The sequence below is a fragment of the Orbicella franksi genome, chromosome 3 (assembly GCF_964199315.1).
Source record: "Orbicella franksi chromosome 3, jaOrbFran1.1, whole genome shotgun sequence".
In the NCBI taxonomy this organism is placed as follows: domain Eukaryota; kingdom Metazoa; phylum Cnidaria; class Anthozoa; order Scleractinia; family Merulinidae; genus Orbicella; species Orbicella franksi.
This window is the reverse complement of record NC_138147.1, coordinates 2,981,958-3,006,156: the sequence shown is the minus strand read 5'-3', so window position 1 is coordinate 3,006,156 and position 24,199 is coordinate 2,981,958. Positions and strand designations below refer to the sequence as shown.

Genomic DNA, 24,199 nt, shown 5'->3' with positions numbered 1-24,199 from the left:
CGCTAGCGGTTCTGGCTTAGAATTGGGAACATTTTATGACCAGTATTCCGACTAGTGGAATACCAGTCGGAATATAAGTTCTACTGTCTTGAATAATTGGCCATTAAATTTTCCCCAGTTCATTTCCAAGGAACAAATTTTGCATTTCAAATTTTCGAAAACAGGGGACATGCACTTCAACTCAGGTTTGTGCAGTGTGTTTTTTTAAACTCTATCTTGTTGGTTAAGCTCGGTAAAGAAAACAAACTAAACATAAGGAGGACAACAACAAAAAGTCACGTTTGACACACGAATAATTCAGTGTTTATGCAAGAGGTATATCTGAGGGGAAATTACTTCCTTCTGAAGTGATGTAACAACCGAGTGTTCAAGCGTTTACGGCCATTACAAGTCTCGTTTCATTTATTCCAATCAGTGATTTAGTCGGTTACATTTATTTCCGTTCCAGCTGCGGTGACAGGTAAATCCCTTTGAAGATTGCAAATGTACACGTCGATCAGTGTTGACTAAGCTTCTAGTTAGGTAACTAAACGTGGTTGAAATCTTTATTCTGATCTTAAGTTTTTCACTTGTTTTCATGGAGATATATTCGTGATGTACAATACACACGCACAGAGATTATTTTTCTAACTCCCCACAAACTTAGAAATATCTAAACAGCTTGTCATTCCAAGGAAAAATAGAGCAAACCTCAGTTGTTTTAATTCATTTTATTTGGAATTCAAACAGGATATAATTTACAACCAAAAAACGTGCACTTTTTTTTACAAACTTATTTGTCTCCGCAAATCACCATGGCTTTAGTGAATAAAACGGTGTGAAAGTGGATTGTGTGTAATAATGAGAATGAAATCAATTTTGCACGATGGCAGCTGCTAGTCAAATGTTCTGGTTGTTATGGTGGTTCTGTTATTCGCGACCTGCAAGGATCGGTTCAAATATATCAATGGATTCATGTTCAATGATATCAGCATTCCTTTTAGCTGCAGCTTTTTCCCGCGGAGGATTAGGTCCAGAAGAATTGGGAGAACCAGAAGGTTCGGGTAGAGATGAATTCAATTGGTTCTCAACAGCGACACTGACTATGATAGCCCTCCTCAGATTAGTCAGGACATAGTCAGCCACAGCTATGTGTGCCTCTTCAGTCTTGTTGTCTGCCATAAGGTCCGAGACCTCTTCGATCATGTCTAACAAAACGAAAAAAAGTTAGTAAAACTTAGCACTCATGATCATTTTGAACAATTTAAATGGACACTTACTTCGCATTTGCAAAACAATCGCATGCATTATGTACGCATTCGATCCCTTAAAGATGTTCTCGTTGGACAACGATTTGAACCTTTTGTTTCGATAATTTCAAAAGGTAAAAAACAGTTTCCTCATCCTTCTTGAGTTGAGGAGAGACAGATTTCTCCTCTGCCTCCCTTTCATAGCGAAAGGTGCATTTTAATTTGTGACCTGTATGTAATGAACATACCATTTAGACGCTCCATTTCCAGTTTCTTCGTATCCTTCACTTTTTTGGACAGCTTGATTCCCTGCAAAAATAAATTGCTGTTATCAATCCTCGAAGTCTGGATGTGGCTCAATTTCTGACAACAACAACATAGTCATGTGTGATGCTACCTTCTTTCCTCTGGAGGCGAGCTAGTAGCTGAACAAACGCTGTATCAAAATAGTAGCAATATTCTGGCAACTTGTATGTTTAGGGGCTCAATCAAAAGACAGAGCTTGATAAGAGAGGAAAACGATGTCAAATGTGTCTTGTCAGGGCTTTTCATCATTTGTTAAGCTTTCTGAATATTTGCCCGGAAACAAAAGTTGCCGAAAATTTTTTTTGAAACTTTTCCTGAATATTCGAAAAATGCAATAAAAAAAGATAGGTTACCATTGTCGCTAAAGAGATATGATGGGCTGATCTTACTCCACTCATGCCTAATCACGCGCGTTATTTCATCAGTGCGGGCTACATTTTGCGGTAACTGGAAACAAAGGTTATTAAAGCAAAACTTGAAAAATTCTCGATTGGTAGAAAGTATCGGGCGCATGGAACAATGTAGTATATTTATGGCAAAATCGCACACAATTCTAAACGACAATGACTCAAAAACGTTCCTCGAAACGTTGTTTTCGAGGTCATAATTTGCATCCTCGCATATCGCTTCCTTCCGAACAATTTTTTTCCCATTTTGTGTAACTTAAAGGGGATAATTTGTACACCAAAATTATGCAAAAAAAAGATAGGTTACCATATTCTTTTAAGAGAAAACGAGCATTTATTTCGCTGTCTAGCTTAGCTTGAGGGAAATCTATCACGTTGTGTACGTGCACACTTTCACTTGCGCGCGCTAATGGATCGCGCACAGTACGGATGTGCAGTACAACACTTAGGAATCACCTTAGCCAAAAATACAAAACAAAAAACCGATATTGAAGATCTTGGTGTTCTTGTCACCTGTAGCTGTTAGTAAGAGTTTTAAACTATTAATGTTATTTCAAGGGAGAAATGGTATATTTTGATCATCCTGGAATTTAACACTTCTTGTACAGCACTAAAAAATTATACATGTACTTTGAAAACTTATTGGCCTTACTCTAGGTTTTGAATGGGTCAATTTGCAGTGTGTGTGTTAGGAGTGATTAATATTTTTGTTATTAATATGTATTTTTTCAAGTTCCCACAACAGAAAGTACAAGAATTGAATACTTACATCTACCACTGTACCAGCAGCAAACCTGATGTATCTCACTATAAAGAAAGGACAATAAAACAGTTATTTTATGTACTCAGGCATAAGACTTAAAATGATCGATTCATTAAACAATTGGCAAGATAAGCCTGCATCAAAGTGTCAAAACACGGATTCTAAGGCAAGGAGATGAAGACCATTTGGATAAATCCCCATGCCAAAACACTGTTTCCAAGGTAACGAGATGAAGATCATTTGGATAAATCCCCATGTCAAAACACTGTTTCCAAGGTAACGAGATGTAGACCATTTGGATAAACTTGCATGTCATATCACAGTTTCGTAGACAATAACTTCTAGACAATTTGATAAACATAGATTTCAAAACACGGTAGCCAAGGCAACGTGAAGAGCCTAAAGCAAATGTATTTCCAAGAGGGGAATTATTAATTGGTGAAATTTTGGCGTTCAATTCTTTTTAAAATTGCGTAAAACATTTAGGGGGAATAGAACGTACCACAACTCTCTCTCCGCCCGGCGCCCGTACATCCGGGAATCAAACTGTTCATAAAATTGGTGATGAATTAAGATATTTATATTAAATGCATACCTTCCTTGCATTCTTTGAATACAATGTTCAACAACCTTGCCTTGGCGCTTTGTTTTTGATGTTGTTCCAAAAGTTTCATCAAATCTAATAAAAGAAATGGAATGAAGAATTAGAAAGTAGTGGTGCGACAATAGGCCACTTTCTATTAAAATTCAGCTTGATAGTCAGGCCTAGAGGACACAAACAAGAGAAATGAAATTTCTTTTGTTTGTTTCGTTTGTTTTTGTTTTCTTTTACCTTCCATTGTTTGTGTCCTCCAAGCCTCACGGCCATGCTGAATTTTAATAATGATAATGATAATGATAATGGTAATAATAATAATAATAAATAACAGCTTGTTTAGCAAACGTGGATTGTGACTTACCTCCTGGACATATCTTGCTTTTCTGCTGATAAATGAATGGAGCTATTTTGTCCTTAAAATCAAAGTCACCCTCTTCATTTTCTTTGCCAATGATCTCGTTAATCTTGCCAAATAGACCTGATTAAAATATATACAAAGTAAACAACTGTAATGTAGCTTCACTTTCTATTTCAGACTTTTAAATGAAACCTTTCTTGAGACAAACGTGATGTGCTTTGTAAGATTCACAGTAACTATTTACTTCGTTCGTTAGTTTCGTTCTTCATGGAAAAATGCTAGCTCTTACTTAAACCTCGAGGTAGTTGGGGGTGGAATGAGGGTTGTCTTGATGGAGTGCAAGCATCTCAACAACGGCGATGAAAGGAGTGTTGATCGATTAAAGTATTGTAGCCTTACCGTGGTACAAATCTCACGAGTTTCTCGCGAGAAAGGAACTTAACGTACGACGGGTCTCACGAGATGCGCCTCTTTTCTCAGGTTGTTTTTGATTCCAAAAAGAGAAGGTGATTAACATACCATCCATCTTCACCTCACAGGCTGCATCAGCGACCATCTGTCCAATCTCCATGATTGCCTGGACGACAGGTTGGTTATGAAGTTCGAAACGGTGAGCTACAAGAGCAAACACCAGAAAGATATCTGTCGAGGAGAACAGAACGAAAAGAGATGAAAAACTAATCCGACTGCTGAAGGGCTTGTGGATGTTATGGTCACTTACCAAACTGTTCTTGATCTGCCGCTGCTATAACGTGGCCCATAACTGCATGGAAGTCCAAGTGATCATTCTTTATCAAGTTAAACAAGCCTGAAAAAAAAAAAAATAAAAAATAAAAAATAAATATAAAACATAATGAAAAAATGGCCTTTTAATCGTATCTTATGTAAATATGTAAAGAATACCCTCCTCAAAGTGAGTTCTAAAATAACAACAACTGCGCGAATAAGCAAAACAACTGAATCGAGTCCATTAATTTCGAGGTGGAGGGGGGGGGGGTGGGGGTTGAGGAATTTGTAAAAAAAAAGAAAATCCGGCACTGCAAAAACTGTCCAGAGAATCGTGAAAGGGAAGCCATGGGTAAAACACCAAGCTAGTGCTTAATACTAAAAAACAGTCTTGCACAAGCTATTGCCTACCGAAAAAAACTAGTGCACAACCTAAAGATGAGGAAAAATTTCAGGCCCCAGCAAAATACCCAAGGCTCCCCTTCAAAAAAAATATTGGTCCGTTCCTAACCTAGTTTGCCTACCCAGGGCTGCTTGGCTTGAGATTCTTGTTGTCAATTGTCTGATAAATGAATAATTGTGCAGACACTAGGTACACGAACGTGGTCTTTATATTATGAGGTGAAAAGTGCTTGCACTTGTTAATTACTGCTTGTTTGCACTGAGCAGCTTTTACTTTTCATACAATAAAAAAGCGTAAAGTTCTGGATTAAAAACACGTTGTTTTGCTTAGCAAGACTTGGCTGAAGCTGTTTTCTTCGATATACACGAGATAGTGTAGGTGGTCATTTTGGGCTACTTATTAACTGCGCATGTCATGATGTCCGATCACCACTGACACAAAACGCAAGGGGACGTTGGGGACCCAAAACGTTGTGGGGACGAGATTATTTTCCTCAATAAGACTGTGCAATTATTTCACTTTTCGCTGATGAGCGGGCGGTTAGAAGTAAGTAAATTGGCTAAAATCATCAAAATAATAAACCAAAAATTGTTTCGCCTTAACAGCAGTCATGATACCTACCTGTAGCGTGCGCACGACGGGCAAATCTAACTTTGATGGCAATACAGCGTTGGTGAAGCGCCATGAAGTGTCCTCCCAAAACTGTCTTAACATAACCATCGCTGGCAGCGTATTTCAGGGCATGTATAAACTGCAGTGAATATTCTAAAAATAACAACAAGAACAAGTTAAATATCATCTCTCATTTTCTTTCATATATGTCACTATTCACAAACTGTCACATCATAGGTTTTATAATCAATGCATGGGGTTTTAGAAATGTACACTCTTTCCTTTTTTAAAGAAAATGTTTTATAAGAATATCGAGGCTGAAATTTGCGAAATTTTAAGAATGTTTTAAGAATAAACCCGAGGTTGAGATTTGGGAAAGAATATAATTGGTGTTGAAAATCTGTAAATACAATACAATTATGGTTTCAACTAAGCCGTGTAAAATTCTTTTCTTTTTTTTATAAGCAGCAAAACTAGCCAAAAAAGCGACAAAAACAGCGCTGGCCGTGTGTTCGGTTGATGCTTATAACATTTCTGCAAGAAGTTATGTACGTCATATCAGGTTTTGACGCCTGCAGGCTGGCTCCAAAATTACTTTAATACCATCCAGACACCAAATACATTCGAAAACTGAAATGTTATACGCTACAATCTAAGAATATTCACAAGAATATTTTCAGCTTATAATGGGCAGAAAAATAAGGATATTTTCCTTGGTCGGAGAAACAATATTCTTGTAAAAAAAGGGAGCGTATTCAAATTATAGCTTTTCTCTTTTTATTTATTTCGTTTGTGTGGGGTTGCATTATAATATTAATGGGAAATCACTGCTGGTAATAAAAAACACATATGTAAATGGTTCTTATTTACCTTCATTCTGTTTGTCCCTGGACTTTTTCAGTACTTTTATCGCCGGTAGAATGGCGCGTGACTGCAATAAAATAAATTTCGGTTATTAAGGTCAGTATTCTAGATGATTTTACCTGAAACGGGACGAGCGCGGTTGGAGCCCAAATAAAATTGAGAAGAGGTTGACACCCATACTACAACACCTCCACGATTGAAAACTGTACATTTAAGGTCCGGTAATACGGGCAGCATTTTTCTCCAACTCGTCTCGCAACGTTGTTGCATTGCAAGTTGAAACCCTCTGTTGCGCGTATTACCACATTTGTGAGCAACTTGTCCCGCAGCAAAATACAGTGTTGCGAGTTGAGGCAACATGTTAAGCAAAGTAGACTCGAGTTCTACTTTCTGCAACAAATTTTTGTTTTGCTTCTCGTATTACCACTGAAGCTACAACTTGTCTCGCAACAAATTTGAATTCAACGCTTCTAATTGGCTGTCACGAGGCGCGGAAGTAAGAAAAAAAAACATGACGGACGGTGAAGACGAGCCTGAATTCGAAGTAGACCAGTAACTCTCGGAAAGTCATAAATTTGCCCTGTACAAAGACCTGGAGGGCTATCATGTCTTTGGGACACCTCGTTTGTCCCTTCCAAACAAGCAGCAAAAAAGACAGAAGGCTTGGAAGAACTGTCGCAAAAATACAACTTTTCGCCTAGCTTCATACTGAGAGAACTTCGCTGGCATTGAAAATTAAGAATAAAATGACGGCCAGAAGTCGAATTGGAAGTTCGTCGAAACGCTAAATTATATGAAAGAAGGAGCCATCTATATTTACACACGATTGACCAATTATGCGTGTAGAATTCTGCAGACTTGCAACACTGTACTTTGCTGCGAGACAAGTTGGTCACAAACGTGATAATACGTGCAACAGAGGGTTTCAACTTGCAATGCAACAATGTTGCGAGACAAGTTGAAAAAAAATGCCCGTATTACCAGACCTGTAAAAGATGCTCTACTTAGTTTTTCTAATTTCGGCAGTGGATTCTCTCATCGTGATCACAGTCTTGTAATATTGCAAGATTATTCTGTATAATTAACGGACAACACAGAAAGTAGCGAGAGTTTGACAGCAGCTATTGGAATTGTAAGTAAATTGTCAATAAGAAATGAAACAAGTATCTCTGTGCCTTACCGCATTAACCATCTCCTCAGCAGCCCCTTTGTCGGGTTCGGGTCCAGGGTTAATACCTGATCCTACGAACTCCTCTTCATCGTGATCATTTAAATTGGCGCTAGCAAGGTCGTCAGCTTTGAATAAGCTGCCAAATCTCCTGACAGGGAGCGGCTCATCTGCGAAAAAACAGGTAATATTTGTTAGGCTTTGAGACAAACAGTTAAAAGAGCTGCTACGTGGAAATGCCTACTCCGCACGCTCGCGACAGGGACCTGCAAGCCTCGCGAGGGAGCTCTATTGTTTCTCAGGAAAATATTCCACGCCTCGCGAGGGAAGTGTTTTTCTTTCAAAGGAAAGAAAACTGGAGGCATTTCGCGTAGAAAATAGAGGAAACCACTTAAAAATAACTTCTGCAACGCTGCTCTTCCGCTGTTTACGATGAAAACCTTTCTCAAAATGTTTCTTGCCCATTTCGGACTTCCAAGTTGAAAAAAATAAATTCACGAAATTGTTTGTGCATAACTGAAAACGCCAAGATTACTGATGAATTAATTTTACTAGCGTATAATATGAAATCTGGCACTTCTGAAGTATATTCCTTCAAGTTTTTCAACGTGACAAAGCGTAATGAGCGTAGAAGACGCGATTTGAGATTGTGGGACGTCAAAACATACCCACTCAAAAAAGCGGCAAAATGATTCATAATGTTCTGACGAACTATTCCGGCATGGATAAAAGAATTTTGCTTTATTATGCAAATCAAATTTTAAACTGTTTATCCGGTTATTGTAAAGTTTAAATAATTAAGTTAATCGATTGAACTTTGTTCCTCGACTCAGGCCATTCCTTTCACCTCGACAGCATGCAGCAAGATAATTCACACCGTGGAATTGTAATTTCACCTAAAAAAAATCATGAAGTCTAGGTTTATTATTTTCCTTCATGTTCCGATTTCTGATAGGAAATCGGGAGAGCTACCTCACAATTTGGTTTAAATTGTTTAAAACTTGCTTTTGTAAATGGTTTTGGGTTATGATTCTCAGAAATTGGTTTGGGTTATAATTCTTAGAAATTGCTTGCGAGAAAGTGTTTAACTACATGGCTTGAGAAAAAAATTCAACACTGGTTTCCGTGTGACTTTGTTTAGATTTCAAATGCGAGCCAGATCTTTCACCATCATTTTTTTTCTGGAATCGAAAATATCCAATGTTGGTCCGTTTAATTTTTCAAAGTTCCTCAAATTTGCTAACGAACGGGTAAGATCTCCAGCGGTGGATGAGACTGTGAACATCCTCGATACAACCAGCAGCTGGCAGAAATCAAATCCGAAAACTTTTGTCTCCATGAAGATATGAAAAAAGAATTTGTTCAATCGAATTTTTCCAGGAAATGTTTTGCAGCAAACACTTGGACTACAAATGGTTTCAAAATTTAAGTGTATGCCAGAATCGTCAGCAATGTCGCAAGCAAAGGGCGTAGCCCACTTTGAAAATATCTAGATACGAAGCGAAATGTTTGTCGAAAGAAATCTTTGAAGCTGAAATAATTTTTACTCTTTGTGGAGAGAGGCATTCAAAAGGACGAATTTACACGCTTAGATGCTAAAATACCTTTGCAGCGAAGGTAGTCATGAACATTCCGCAAGCAAGAGTTAAAGATCAACTCAGTCGTACCGGAGAAATGTCATTCACAAATCGATTCAAACTACACAGAAAACAAATAAAATAAGACACAAACCATCCAGCAATTGATCTAGCTGCTGAAACTTCCCTTCTGGAAGGCCAAGCCACTCATTAATCGCCGTGGTGGCAGAGACGAACAGCAAAAGCACGACGACAATCTTCATTTCTTCCAGCGACGTCTAAGGCGAGAGGCAACCTTTCGAAGAGTCCCTGTCAGTTGGGTTCAAGAACATAGTAGCATGTGCGCAGCATTAACAGGCTTTTATGGGCCATTTGATTAATTACCTAACTCCCGACAATCGTTTGAATAGGCATTGTCACCGTTGTGTAAAAAGGACTTTTTCCTGATGCAAATCATTTTAGAGACAAAAAAATGTTTTCTACAGTAAATGGGCATTCCATCCAATACGACATACTAGCGCACATTTCCCGTGGGCCACAGAAAAATGTATTTGATTTACAGTCTTTTACTGTCAAACCTGTACATGAGATCTCAGATGTACGAGAGGAAACAAAACAAAACAAAACAAAACAAAGAAAACAGTCCTTTTCGCTTACTTTTAAATTTTTAGGGCAAAAGAATTAAAACGCTTTCTAGCGCCATTCAAACGATTTCCCTGGGGTATTACATCACTCCGTGAAAAGGAAAACAGAAAGGTTTTTAAATTGTGTTTAATTAACCTCCGGTATGCACAGCTAAAATATGTTGAAATTGTTTTGAGTTCTTGAATGCCACGTTCAAAAGTGGTTGTAAAGTGGAATTTACATTTTTAGGGATGTGAATCAAGACCAAACAAGTTAAGCCAAATAAAGTTTTCCATTCTTTATGGACCTTTGAAGTGTAGGCGAGCTCTCGGCTTAGTCTCTGAAGCTTTCACGTCGTAAAACAGTTCAAAGCTAATTAACTTATCTGGAAGAAAATTAAACTAATGCTTGATGCTTTATTCCCAGTGGGAAATTATTTAGCCACGTGAATTTTCAATGGTTTTGCAAAAGAGTTTGATTCCCTTTCACGAAAGGACGTATTTGGGCCTGAAGGTAAACTCGACCAGGCAGCAATTGCGGTAGTTTGGAGTCAAAATCAAACAAAGACATTCCGGAACAAGGCATTACGAACTTTTGTTTTCATTGTTTTATTATCAAAAGATCATCTTTTAACTCACTTAACTTGAGCTGTAGGTAACTGGCAAGGTCGGGAAAAGTTTATTTAGACCTGAAAATTCTGGAAAGAAGCTTCAGGGTAGTGGTTTGAAGCAAAAAGTATTCCGCAACGTACAGTACAAACTTTTGTTAACAAAGGAGAATCAATAACAATGCAGATAAAAGAAAGTAATATAGCATTTTTTTGTTTCTTTAAAAACATATGCATGAACAACAGTTTGAAAAAGGACTAAGCTGCTATTGAAATCGTATATGTGTCAATAAAAAACTGAAAAAAAAGTCGATTGGTGTCACGTATAAAGAAGCGGTCATGAAGTTTATGAACAACTTAAAATTTCACATCACAAAATCAATACCTTGTCTTGAAAACAAGTGTGAAGAGTGATAATATAATGGCACAGAAATACAACATAGTTTCTTTAAGTTCAATGTTCAGAATATACATTAGAGGGAAATGTAGTGGAAATGTGCTCGAATGAAACAATACTGTTCAACTTTCCACTTGCCAATGTTTTTTTTTTGTGTGTATAAAGGATCACGTTCTAAAATACTGAAATATGGCTTTCGCTTTCGTTGGTTTTTCTTGGGTTCTTAAACTAGCTTAAACAAAACTCATCATATAGACCAGATACGTCATTTAGTGACCAGACTGAATAACCACCGACTTAATCCACCTGGTTTTCAATTAAGTTGTTCACACTTACTTTTGTTGATGATTATAAATGTGGGGTTATTTTTTGTCTGTTTTTGCTTTATTTTGCTGTTATTTTCTCTTTTTTTTCTGTTCTTGCGACAGAGAGAGGTAAATTCTACGAAGTCAGATAGGTACAAACTTGGATAGCATTAACTCGGATCACTCATTTAAATAAAAATGGCAAGTCTTAATTGTTTATGCCTTGATCTTGAGCAGCTCCGGTCCGTGTTTTATCCCTGCCTACGATTTCTTTTTTCGGCTTTAGTTTTCTACAGCAAAAGAAAAAGTTAACAATGCTCGCCTGAGAAATGAAAAGCTCTGTTCTTTTAATCCTCCTTCGTTTAAATAACTGGTACGTGCTGATGGAATGTAAATTAAATTTCTCTCAACGATATTTCAATTGGTTTTGACCGAATGACTAGCGTTTGAAAAATAAGATATGATCTAACCCTCTGGAGTATTTTGTCATCGGAATTAAGACGTTTTTATGTTCTATTCCCATCACGTCAGTACAGTCATCATTAACTAATCCTTGGTTTAAATAACTTAAAAGTGCTGTTGGGGTTTAATTTCAATCTCAACACAAGTCTCTCGTAACAATTAAAATGCTGAACCACCTCTCTAAAAATGAATGCAAAACTTTTTTCACACGTACGTTCAATTTGTCAGTGGTAGAACAGATTAAATTTTTTAAAGAAAAAGAAGGAAGAGTGTTACCCTCCAATAACAATAATAAAAAGTGAACAAACGGCACATGAAGTGAATAGAATATCCCGACTTTTCTCTTCTGTAATTTGAAAACTTATGATCCTTTGTTAGGATCAAAGTACGTAAAATTTAAGTTACCTAGTCTCCCTTGTGCCTCTAGTTTTTGTTTAGTTTTCTTTACCCATGATAATCAATGTCAGTGATTACAAAGTCCACCGAATACAGATCAGGGCAAGCTCCTTGCTCATGGTAATTACCTGGAGTTACACTGTGCGTGGCATGACCTGTGGCCTGTTTTAATTACTGAAACTCATTTTGCTTAGAGAAAATTATACATGTACGATGTTTGTTTGCCCTAAACTTTTGCAACGCTTTACTCTGAAGGGAGCGAAAAATAATTATTTTTTTAACTGAGAGACGCCATCAATTCAAAGTGCACATATATATATATTTTTTGGTTTTCCTGTTGTAAACTCACTCCGAGATGACCTTTGTTTGTTATGAAATGTGTGAGCCACTACCTTGAAAAAGAATTTATCATTCAAATGGCCAAGCAAATAAAAAAGCTTTTTCGGCTTGTTTTTAGAATGGAGTGATGTAATACCCAAGGGGAGTGTATGTTTTCATTTTTTGAACTACATTCCATCACACACCAAATTTAAAAACCATTATCAATGCGACAGTGAATGTTTAACAGATCTGTATGTTTTATACACATTTGAAGGATGGCATAAAATTGTTTTCAAACTAGAGATGACAACAGTAACGATTATAGTACAAAGAAAATAGCCTCCGTTTCCACGCACTTCCAAAAGCGCCGATATGTATGTATTGTTTTTTGGGTACCTGGTCTTACGGCTTGAAAATTCTGAAGGTACGCAAGCGTAAAAAATATGTTTTGTGGCTTGTTTTGAAAAGAGTGATGTAATACTCTAGGGACGGAACGAACTTTTTCTATTTTCAAACTAAATGTCATTACACAGGTCTAAATTTGAGACTCAGTCTCAATCCATGGTTTTAAGTCGAAAAAACCTCAGAATTTGACGACGTTTAACATCAGACGATGGCATAGAAAATATTTTCGAAGCAAGCGAGTCTAAAAACTCATTTATTGGTTTCAAAAGGATGCAAGATTGTGCAAGTTCAGGTTAGATTTTTAGCCTTTTGTCCACCGAAATAAAACAAAGATTTGCTTTTGTTTTAATTTGGCCACTTTTGTTCTGGTGGCACCACATCGGAATTTTTTTCATTTAAATTCATTGAAAGCACTGTGCATTAGATGAAGCATCAAAACAATGCCATCGACAAGTTACAAGGACAGTCAAATCGAGATGGCACTAGCGATGTTGAACAACCATTCATTTCTTTTGCATTCCAGCTTATTAATTCAGTTGTAGGTAGGCGGCACTTTTGTCCAGGCTAATTAACTTGGTTTCAGCTAACAATGGCCATTCAACTAAGTGTTGAGTATTATGTAATTAAATGCCAGCATAAAAAATGGGCGTTTGATTAATGCGTCCTTCAGTTCTAGGGACCGGGTCTTAAAGGACACTCCAGAGCTGCTTTCCAACTAGGATTCACTCCAAACACCGCAATGAAGACTCTTCTGGTCGCTTTGCTCTTCTGCCAAGTCGTGGTGAAAAGTTATTCACTTTCGCGTTTTGAGGAGGTGACGGCTGCGAAGTTGACGGAGTTAAAACGGGAATGGAAAGAAGGTTAGTATTTATGAAAATTAAGCAATGGTCGATTTGTGTTCGAGCTGCTGAATTTTTGTCGAATAGTTTATAAGCCGAGGCCTTCTCGAATAAAACTTCGATGGAATTTATAAAGACGTTGGCGAGTTTTGCAAGTTTTGTTGGTTATTATCAATCATGGAGAAGTATTAGATTATTAGATATCTGGCAGACCAGTGAAGGTGAAAACAATTACAGTTAATATGTTTAAAATGTACAGAATTTAATGAGGACATCGTTCACCCGGGCGTTAACCGTAATTTCAGCGTTATCCCTCACTTATTACAGTTCAGCTATCGTCGAGGACTTGTGTCCAAATTCAGACCAATTGCTATAAACAACATCCCTGAGGAAAAAAAAGGTGCGCCAGTTGACCAAAATCTCGAATATAAGCCAGTCGGCCACAACTAAATGAATTGATTGTAGCCGACAGGTACATAAATGAAACAAAATTTTGAGCAAGACACCTTTCTAATCTGTTAGTTTTCTTGAAGTTTTTCATATTTTTATTTATGGTAATAGGACTTTGGTCCCAGCTCGACCTCGTTGTCGTTTCTCAGTCAAATTATCCAGGTCAAAAATTCATAATCTTGTTGAGCAACATATTAAGAAAAGAAAGAAATTACTTTATCAATTACCAGTCCTTAGAAAAAGAGGGCATGTGTGCATTTTCAACAGAGTACGCCATCGAGAGACAATGATGAATCACACGCGCGAATCAGGTGTCCCTCGCGGACACGCACGTTCCACGCGCAAGATCCTATGAAACCTTCCGCCACGCAACTTGCTAAGAGGAACATGTCCACATCCCCATTCGAACTTCGACTCGCTTTATTCGTTTGAAAATTGGTTCAATGAAGTGTTAAAAGAAAAGTCCAAATTTGAAATACAGCGATTCACTCTGAAAAACGATGGAAAAAGTGATAGCTTTTCGAGCGAGTATTCGCGCGAAATCAGCGCAAAAACACGTCTTAGATTGACAAGGCCTTCCACTCAGACCTTTTTTATGCTCGACTGTAGTTCATTACTGATTCAGTAAAAGCCCATGACTGAACTAAACAGTATATATTTCCAACTGGTCAGTGAAATTACTAAATATGCGCTAAAGTTAGAAGGTCTGTAATTAACGCAATTGCATGATAGCTGAAAAACATTCAGGCCTCGATGTGAACAGGATTTCCAACCATGATCATAACCTTTGTGACTTGTTACTGTTGCGTTGCCCCAAAGGGTATGGTTTTTAGCCTTTTTGGTCAGAAATAGGGTATCGATTTTGGCCATTTTGGTCTCAAACGGGGTAAGGACTTTGGGAAGCGGGCCACACACTCCCACCCCGGGGTGCTCTACACTAGCGTGAGCGGCTACATATTTTTGTTAACAAACTGTTGTTTGTTTTCTTTCATAGTCGAGGAGTCCAACTCAAAACTAACAGCAAAACTCGCAGAGCTCTTTGATGAAGGAGAAAAAGGATCTGGAGTGGAACCTGGACCGTTAGAGGAAGAGGAATTGAAAGCCCTCCATGAAATTGTTGACGCGGTAAGACCGACTCGCTAAATAGTTCCGAGATCGACGGGATAATAATGGGAAGCTTGAATACTTTTATAACCGTGGCTTATTGGTGATATTGCAATTTGTGGTCGGTAGCTAACCAAAGTAAACACACACAGAAACGTTAAGTACAATAAATGAAAATAAGGAGATTAGCATTAAATAAATTATACGACTGTATTATCCTACGACCAACTGCACTAAAAATACCGATATTTGTCTGAAGTCATTAGCAAAATCTTTTCCGTACTTGAAAAGAAATAGACAAACTTGCCCTGATTTCAATTTGCTACGCCTGTTATAAAAAAATATGTTATTCACTTTCAGCTTCGTAAGCACATCATACCTACAGTCGTTAAGGCCTCAAAACAAAGAGATGAGGAGAGTAAAGGTACGTAAGTCATTCATTTCAAAATTGCCCATAGGACAAGGCCATACTTAAAGCAAATTTGTTGTAGCAGTAGCAAATGAACAAATTTCAGCTTATAGGGTATTGGACACTGTGGCCCGGCCGTAAGTAAGAATTTCGCCTTACCCTGTAGTTTGGATGGCTGTTCAAGTCAGGGTGGCCCTAGTTCAGTGGCTGGTGTCAATAGAGGTCGTGGGTAGTTTGTTTGTGAGCTAAAACTTGGTCTAAATGCCAACAATAAGAGAAGATCCTTAATTTTGTTCTTGAGTCAGTTTTGAATGTATAACTTTTTTTCCCCGGCATGATTCGTGAGCATTACTGAGGACAGGTTAGGCTTACATTGTGCTTTTATTTAGTGAGACAAGGAGATCATTAGCTCGTCTGGGTAACTTTACCATTCTATACATTTTCAGAATATGCTGGCAAATTGGTGGAATTGTTGAAAGGCGATGCCGACAGAAAGGAATTAAAGCAAGCACTTGGTAAAACTGTGATAGAAATGCACGGAAAGTGCGACAAGATCCAGGCAGGCTTCCTGAAATTGGCGAATGAATCAGGTGAGTAACCCTGTTTACCGGTTGCCAAACGTTCTTCTAGTATATAGCTTGTAAGAATTTGATCATTTATCCCTTAAGACACTTGTATCTTCTACTACATAATTTTGTTTTTTCTCCCTAACTGCCTGAATGTTTAGCGCTTTATTGTGACAGAACGAAATCAACTAAAATTTATTGTTGATAATACTTGCAAATTTTGTAAAAGAAGCGAGCATCTTCATTTTGCACTTGCAGATTTCGTATCAGGAGTTGTTGTTTTTTTTTTTATCTCCCACCGAGGAATTATTTGATAGTGCGTTTTTTTGGCGGATTTGCTTTAGAAGTGGTCAAACATCAACATCGTATATTGCATGAGCACCTTTGGTCGAGTAGCAGCTCTTTAATAATTTCCCTCAAATCGATCAATTGGTTGGGTGTTCCAAAGAAATAAAGTGACAACGATCTTCATGCTCGAGTTTTCATCCAATTAGAATTTCTTTACTATCGCGGCCATCTGAATCTAACCAAATGTGTCATATTGCGTTCTCGTTCCTCAGGCTTGTTGAGTCATTTGAAAGAGAAACTGGGATCAGATGAAGAAGAGAATGAATTGGAAAAAATAAAAGAATTGCTCGAAAGTGATGAAGAAAACGATTTCTTTGGTAAGTTCTTTGCATATAAGACAGATACTAGTGGGCTCAACACTTAATATTTAGTTATCCGTAGTTTCCTTGGGCCCTGTAGGTCGTTTTATAACCGATAAAATTATGTCTTCTCAATCGAAGACGTTTTTTTTTTTATCAAACACCTCAAGACAGTGTTTGATCACATGTCCAAACTCCTCGAAGTTCGTCAAAAAATACTCCGCTACGCGTCGTATTTTAAACTCTCTTCTACGTGTTCGGAAATGTGGCCAAACACGGTCTTGTTTCATCTATTACTTCTATTTGTGAGTTAAATGTGACAAAAGAAGGAAAAACGTCTTAGATTTGGCTTGTTAGAGACGTATATCACTGTAAACTTATAACTATACCTAACTGGCTCGTATCTATTTTTCTAAAACTGAAGCTGAGTTTTCAGAATATTTTACAACTTCAATTTGAAAAAAAGAGATGATTTTTATATTTTATTTTGACAGAGGCGTTGGAGAAAATGGGATCAAAAGGCAAAAGTGCTAATCAAGCTTTAAAAGCCTTCATAATCATAAATAAACTGTTTTCGAAGGCCACTTGCGGAAATCCAGCTAACGGTATGAAATTATGTTATCATTTTAGCAGCCCCAAACTTATTACCTCAGACTTATTACCTCATATTCACCCTAAACTTTTGTTATCTTAACAGCATTGGTCGACCGAATTGATGAAAGAATAAGCGGAGAAGACCCAGCTGATCCCTTCCCTGATCTACCAGACAGAATCATTTCATTGCTCGGCCTGGGTGATATCAAACCTCCAAAAGCATGCAAAAAGCGTAAGGGTAAGTCATGGTTTCATCGTCTCTTTAAAACTAACCTTTTCCACCATTCAACTCGCAAAAGTTAATGGAAGCAGGGATGGTGCAGTGGTGAAAGCGCTCGCCTCCCACCAATGTCGCCCGGGTTCGATTCTAGCCCTTTGCCATATGTTGGTTGAGTTTGTTGTTGGTTACCGCCGTGCTTCGAGGGTTTTTTCCCCGGGTACTCCGGTTTTCCTCCTGCCTAAAAAATCAACATTTCCAAATTCCAATTTGACCAAGAGAGAGGGCCCGCATGAAAACCAGCGAAGGCTGGTGTCTAAATGTTACAATTTAAAGCTCACAAGGCAGATATCTCGAATGATAATGAAAAGAAATACTGAAAGTTATTTTGGTGATTGATTGGTATTGTGTTTAGGAAATAGTTACAGGGCGGCTGTTTTGGAGAGAATAACTCCTGCGAATGTACTTTGAGGAATAACATATTTGAATGATAACATATAACATATCATATTTTAATAATAACATAATCATATGAGTTCCCCGAGCGGGCAAGATGAACCAGATACTGTCTTGTGATTTGCTCCGGATTGCCCGCTGTATCCCGTAAGAAATTGCTGAACTGTATTACATGCAATAAATCCGGCTTTATTGACTAAGTGTCGGGTCAAGACGGATAAATATTGGCCATGATATGTTCTTGCGTGTTCATGTGCCTCCACTGCGACTCAGTCTATAAAAACAAGGTCGTGACTAATATCCAGCCATCTTGACCTCACACTTGGTCAATAAGAAAGCTTATCAACCTAGCAAGTGGTTACATGGATTTATAGGAAGTCACGCAAATCTCTTTTGATTGAATCACAACGGATGTAACGAGCTGAATTAATTAACAAAATCGATCTTTTCTGCACGATTTCTAACGTTTGCCGTTATGTTTCTTGCCGGGCAGCTTTGGTGGAAAAAAATGACCAGACTCCAGATTCTCCTAAAGAGAAAATGCTCAGGCTCTTTCTTCAAGCGCCCAAGGATATCCTTTGCAAAGATGGTAGGTATCTGTAGTGAAATTCAGGCTGGAGAGGAAGAAGACATTCTACTTCTCCCATGTCTTGGGTATTTTCAGCATTTTTTGAAAGTAAGACGTAACATGTCATGAAGTAACATAAATAACTAAAATAAATAAATAAATCGCTTTAGTTAAGTGTCAAAGTGTTTAGTGTTACTGTACTAATTATGGACACTGAAATAAGCAAACAAATACTATAAATTAAACAGAAAATTGTTAAAAACCCCAACTGGTGGGAGGTTGACCAGTTGGCTATTTCCAAAGCGTTGAGGAGTTGAATCTGGGACCACCAAACACAAATCTATCTAGTGGCAAAGGGCCACGCTACCTCCACATGCCAACATGTAATCAAGGTAACATCATCATCTTCTTCATCGAAGTAACATCTCATCATCACCGTCATCACCATCATCGGATCTCTGCACGATAATGTTTATAAACATTTTAAGTCTCACTCGATGGAATGCGAATCGATGTTATTCGTTACGAAGCACATACCTTATCTTTGAGGCCTTTCAAATTCTTTTTCCGACCGCTTCAGTTGATTTTTACAGCCGCGAAGTTGTTTCATCTACTGACATGAATAGGAACGAAGCATGAAGCTTCGACCACTTCGCATTCATAATAGCGGTTGTTTTGAAACTTTGAATTTACTTCATGTAAGTAGTTGCGAATTGTGTTACATTTTGTGATGTCTTACATGAACAAAACAAAAAACGGAAACAAACTCTCGAGAGTGCCCAGCATGGACTGGAAATCATCTTAAATTAGCATAGATTTTTACTCTTTTATTCTGACGTTTTCTCTTTTATTTTAGTTTCGATTTACTAGACAGTGTCTGAGCACAAAAAGTTCGCAAAAATACTCCGCCTCGCGTTGTATTTTCCACTCTCCTCGCGGGGTTTGGAAATGTGGTCAAACACGGACTTTCGTGTTTGACATAGTTTTTCAATTATCCGTTTATTGGTGGGTTCTTTTGATGGTTGGCTGGTTGGATTGCTCGCTCATCCGTCCATTCACCCAGCCGTCTGTCCGTCTCTCTGTCTGTCGGAACTTCCAGCAGTCCATATGTTTGCATGGTTTGTTTGTTTGTTCATTCATCCATTTATGACGTTATCTTTCCACATATTAAATTATTTCTGTTTTTTTTTTTTCATAGTACCTGTTGCCAAACGTTACCTGGATATCATTATGAAGGTTTTATTTGACTACAAATATTGTTTTTATTTTATTCCATGCAAATGACTTGATACAAACCCAGACCACCTGTGAAGACAAAAAGCATAGTTGTAGGCATAATTGTGATTTCATTAATTTTACAGGCAAACGAACTTGGCAAAAAGATCGGTTTCCTAAAGACTGTGGACGCAGCGGAACAATTCGGTTTGTATTTACTTTCCATCTGTAACTTTGCACACTCACAAACTCTCTCTCGCCAGCAGCTTCAGTTCAGACAGCAGAATTTCCTTTAACTTTCCGACTGTTTGATGAATATATCAGATACATTTTTTTTTTCGCAAAGGATTTTCTTGGTAGCCAGCCCAGGCCTGGTTGATGTCAATTTCTTTCAAAGGCATCTTTGTAAAGTGAAAAAAAAAGGGTCCTAGCTAGATTTCTTTTTCTTGTAAACTCCTGAATTGACTATGGGAGAATAGCCAACGATTGACTATGGGCGAATAGTCATGGAATCCATGTAGACCAAGTCTCCTGTAATCCCCACTTGTATATGTTCTACCGCAATAAAGCACTAACTACAGAGCACTTGAAATCACATTTGATTACTTTGCTGTAACGCATCAAACTACTTAAATACCTATCACATGGGGCTAGCGGGCTCTTTTTATGTCTCAGCCTCGATGTTGTAGAAGTCTAAGATGCTTGTCTTCTTTCGTTTTCGTTTTCGTTTTTTCTTTTTCGTTTTCGTCTTCTACGTTGTTGCATACTGTTCTTAATTTGCGTGTATGTGCCTGTTTTACAGCCCGAATTAAGAAGATCAAAAACCTCATCGGGCAAGGTCGTTATGCAGAGGCGGCCATGCTAGTGGGCGAAACGGCCTTGGAGGATCTCAGAAAAGGACTACTGATTGGTCTGACCGTGAAGAAGACAAAGAGGTTGCCTAAGCTGAAACCGACACTGCCATTGCCGTTCAAACCCAAGGGACCCAAAGAGCTATTTGACTTGGACAACATGATGAGGTTTGTGGATCTTTGCGACCTTAAGTTTAAGAAATCAGAGATCAAGAGCATTTTAGCAGGAATTCAATGCTTTCTCCGCTTGAAAGAAGTCTAGCAAATGACATAAAAACAATCCGCACGATTACGTAACTTTAAATAGATCCGCCCACGATCAATGCCTTTTATTGGTGATTACTTCCGAGCGAGAATTCAAAATTCAATTTGGGAACGAGAGCAGAATTTCAAGACAACGAAATATAAATAAATGAGATAACTTGTAGCATATATATTTACACATACAGTAGTAGAGTGTCCAACTTATCAGATGAAATATCCCGGCAACTATGCCTGTCACGTAGGGGCCAAACCACCCCCCTAATGTTTCATGAAGGCTACATTTGCTTGTTTTATATATTTCTAAACCAAGCTTGGCAGATGAGCTTTCTTTGTTCTCCAGTTTATTTTAATTTGGAAGTTGTGACAAAATGTCAGATTATGACGTCATAATTGATGACGTCACCAAAACATGCTATAATTTTTTGTAAAATCTGATGTAAAGATTATGTCATTGGAAAGGCCTTGACTTGAGGAGTAAAATGCTGAAAACCGTTTTTTGCTATGATGATTATTTTTTGAGATATGGTAATTTAAATATTTTTTTGTTGTCCCCCCCGGAATTTGCTTAACCATACTGTCCTTCTTAAGTCAGTCTCTCTGGTTTATTTTTTTCAGTTTTATTCTAAGAAGGCTAATAATCTAGAAAAATAGAAAGCTTGATGTTGTCAAAAATCGTATGGTTTTAGAAATTTGCTTTTCGGCTTTGTTAGGTTGGTATTAAAAGTAAAAAAACGGGTGACGTCACAGGTTATGACGTAACAAAACTACTTTTAATGCAATAACACTAGAGGGATAATTTTTTATCTCAATTTTCTTCTTTATTTTTGGTTTAGTCATCTGGCACATCACATGTGAAACATAGCTGCATTTGCTGGAACAAAATTACGGCTCCAATTTGAGGATTTTTCTCAAGGGGGGGACCCTATATTTTGCAGAGTTATTTTTCATATTTAAAAATGCCATATTTCATTCAATTTTTATGATATGGACAAAGTTTTTTCAGGTTTCAACTCCTCTTGATGTGCTCTTTCGAACACATTGTAAAAAATATGCATATCAAAAACTTCAAAAGTGGCAAAAACATGACGTCATCACAGTGACGTCACAACTTTGACATTTACTGACATTTTTCACGTAAATATAGTTGGCAATAGGTCACCTGATCATCTGCCAAGTTTGGTGTAGAAAGAGTCAATACTTTTTGAGTAATGCGAAATAATGTGAAATACCTAAGAACTGACGAAACATTTGGGGGATGGTTTGGCCCCTACGTGTGTGCGTTAGAGCTTTTTACTAATCCCTGGATATGTTTGATCACTGAATGCGATTTCTCGAGATCTAAAAGTTTTAGTACCGGATACTTCTGTTTCATCTAACGTTTTGTGTCCCTGATTTATTTTCAGTGCGACAAGACAGTGATGCCAATATCAAGCAAGCACTATGATTTTGCACTGCATGCAGTTTGATGTGACAAGCCACGACAAGTCCATGATAATTTCATAATTTTCGGCGTTTTTGTACGTATACATGTATAAACTTATATCGGAACCTGATCGTTCGAAATGAGCGTAAAATAAAATACAAAGAAACATGATATTACCTGGTTTATTGATGCCTATGTTACGGTCAGTTCGATGCACCACGTGAGAACATAGAGAAAGTCCCTCTACCTTTTAAAGAGTAGATCTGTTCTTTTCGGTTCTCGCGTTTACTTATCTTATCTAGATCAGAATAGCCCAGAACAAGAGACTTAGATAGTCTCTTGCCCAGAAACAGTCTGTAATAGAGACGATTAATTCCTCAGCAAACAGCAATTGGTGTCGATCTTTTCAGAGTTCAGAACATCTGACGTTAAAAACTTCCTTAATGACTCTTTCAGTTCACTCCCCCGAAATGAGACGCTAGTGCATATATCACATATCAGTAAATATACTTATACTCTAATCACCCTGAAACGATTATAAGATATTTTGTAACTAATTTTAATAAACACATACACACATCAGGGGCGGGCATCTCGTTTATTGATGCCTGTAGTGAATAAACAATTAAGTTGAAAGAGATGCTTTCGAGTGGGTCTTGCATAACTTACAAAATCCTAAATAGCCTAATAGCCCCTAGGGATTCATCATACCTGCAAGCACGCCTGAAGTACCTCTACGGTTAACACGAATAATACATTATAAGCATACTCCAGTATCATTAGCGAAACGTTACAAAATATATTTTTTCACGTGATCATGATGATGATGATGATGATGATGATGATCATCATCATCATCTTCATCAACGTTTTTAAATTGGGGGCATTTAGCTAGCTAACTAATTGGGGGCTAATTCCACTAGAGTATGTTCATTATGTATGATTCGTGTTAACTGTAGAAGTACTTAACACGTGCTTGTTGGTACGATGAATCCCTAGGGGCAAGAGATTATCAAGGTGATAATCTCTTGCTAGCTAGGGGCTAGTAGGCTATTTGGGATTGTATAAGTAATGTAAGAGCCACCGTAGATCTATACCATATCTTTCAACCTTGCTTTAGTTTTTTGTTTATTTGCTGTTGTACTTTCCTTTTGATGATGAACTACATCAATAAACGAGATGCCCGCGCTTGATGCTGTGATTATGATTACTGCAGATTAGTTACAAAATATTTTATAATTGTTCCAGGGTGATTAGATTATGAATGTAATCTCCGACGATTGAGGGACGAATTAGTCAGAAATTATTATTCTGACGGCAGAGCATCACGGGATACTTGGAGACTATATAAAGGTTTGGCGGGAGATTTAAGTCATTCTAAGTTGATCAGACGTGGTGTTCGCCCTCTTTATCTTTTTATGATAATTTTTCGATTACATCAACTTGTGTAAATAATTGTGGAATACCTTTTTCTTAAAGTGTCACTGAAACGAAATTTTTGTATGTGAGATTTTTGTTTAGCAATAAAGTTTCAACCTTACTTGGAAACACTGCAAACTTTTTTTTCGCATACGGTGAGCGAAAACTGTTTTTTCAGCTGCTCGAAGTTGGCTGGTTAAGCCCAAAATTGGCGGCCATTTTGGCGCGGCCAAAACAGCCTAGTGACGTCACTGGTTGTATTACTCTCATGCCGCGCTAAAAATTTAGAGTGATTATGGGAGAAGAGATTACTGTTCGAAGACCCCCAAAAAGCATCTTAGGGACATCTCAGAGCTGTAAAGCAGATGATAACAGTAGCCTTAGACATGAAGAGGTGGAGAGTCGATCCTGGGGCTTTTCAGTCTATTTAATTGGATATTTGCAGGATATTTTATGTAAGCAAGCAAACGAGTGGGAGTTCTTAGATCGCAAAATGATCGGGACTCTTGGTGAAATGGCCAGCACTCAATTAAACAATATCTACACTCATAAAGTAAAAAAGACATGAAAACAAGAGAAAGCGGCTTTTGAAAATATTATCCGGACTGCTGCTGCACGAATCGCAGCAACAACGCTTCGAGTTTTCGAG

The 24,199-nt window shown here is 37.8% G+C and overlaps 2 protein-coding genes across 3 annotated transcripts; one reads left to right on the top strand and one right to left on the bottom strand.

Annotated features, from left to right (window-relative positions):
* Positions 1 to 255: 255 nt before the first annotated feature.
* On the bottom strand, positions 256 to 10,080 carry LOC145480665 (uncharacterized). The gene is made up of 11 exons (XM_081458954.1): positions 9,166 to 10,080; positions 7,447 to 7,604; positions 6,273 to 6,333; positions 5,412 to 5,555; positions 4,383 to 4,469; positions 4,181 to 4,303; positions 3,665 to 3,781; positions 3,301 to 3,384; positions 2,712 to 2,749; positions 1,478 to 1,538; positions 256 to 1,187 (listed from the first exon to the last, which is right to left on the bottom strand). The coding sequence occupies exons 1-11, from the start codon at positions 9,272 to 9,274 to the stop codon at positions 910 to 912; spliced, it is 1,260 nt and encodes a 419-aa protein (XP_081315080.1). The 5' UTR covers positions 9,275 to 10,080; the 3' UTR covers positions 256 to 909.
* A 2,927-nt stretch (positions 10,081 to 13,007) lies between these two features.
* On the top strand, positions 13,008 to 22,301 carry LOC145480667 (uncharacterized). Of its 2 annotated transcripts, none has more exons than XM_081458956.1 (12): positions 13,008 to 13,388; positions 14,812 to 14,942; positions 15,282 to 15,345; positions 15,777 to 15,920; positions 16,457 to 16,561; positions 17,038 to 17,148; positions 17,241 to 17,369; positions 18,304 to 18,399; positions 19,577 to 19,614; positions 19,740 to 19,800; positions 20,396 to 20,612; positions 22,112 to 22,301. In XM_081458956.1, the coding sequence occupies exons 1-12, from the start codon at positions 13,268 to 13,270 to the stop codon at positions 22,125 to 22,127; spliced, it is 1,233 nt and encodes a 410-aa protein (XP_081315082.1). In that variant the 5' UTR covers positions 13,008 to 13,267; the 3' UTR covers positions 22,128 to 22,301. The 2 variants fall into 2 exon arrangements, with proteins under 2 accessions (XP_081315082.1, XP_081315081.1); XM_081458955.1 differs by having other exon boundaries at positions 17,241 to 17,375.
* The last annotated feature ends 1,898 nt before the right edge of the window (positions 22,302 to 24,199 follow it).

Bases quoted from the DNA above. Each gene is read 5' to 3' on its own strand.
- LOC145480665 (XM_081458954.1), bottom strand. From the start codon at position 9,274: ATGAAGATTGTCGTCGTGCTTTTGCTGTTCGTCTCTGCCACCACGGCG. The intron at 3,782-4,180 runs GTATGTTAATCA...TATTTTAATCAG, and splicing joins CTGTGAGGTGAAGATGGATG to GTCTATTTGGCAAGATTAAC. The intron at 1,539-2,711 runs GTAAGTATTCAA...TTATTTTTGCAG, and splicing joins CTGCTGGTACAGTGGTAGAT to GGAATCAAGCTGTCCAAAAA.
- LOC145480667 (XM_081458955.1), top strand. From the start codon at position 13,268: ATGAAGACTCTTCTGGTCGCTTTGCTCTTCTGCCAAGTCGTGGTGAAA. The intron at 13,389-14,811 runs GTTAGTATTTAT...TTTCTTTCATAG, and splicing joins AAAACGGGAATGGAAAGAAG to TCGAGGAGTCCAACTCAAAA. The intron at 19,615-19,739 runs GTTTTATTTGAC...TTAATTTTACAG, and splicing joins ACCTGGATATCATTATGAAG to GCAAACGAACTTGGCAAAAA.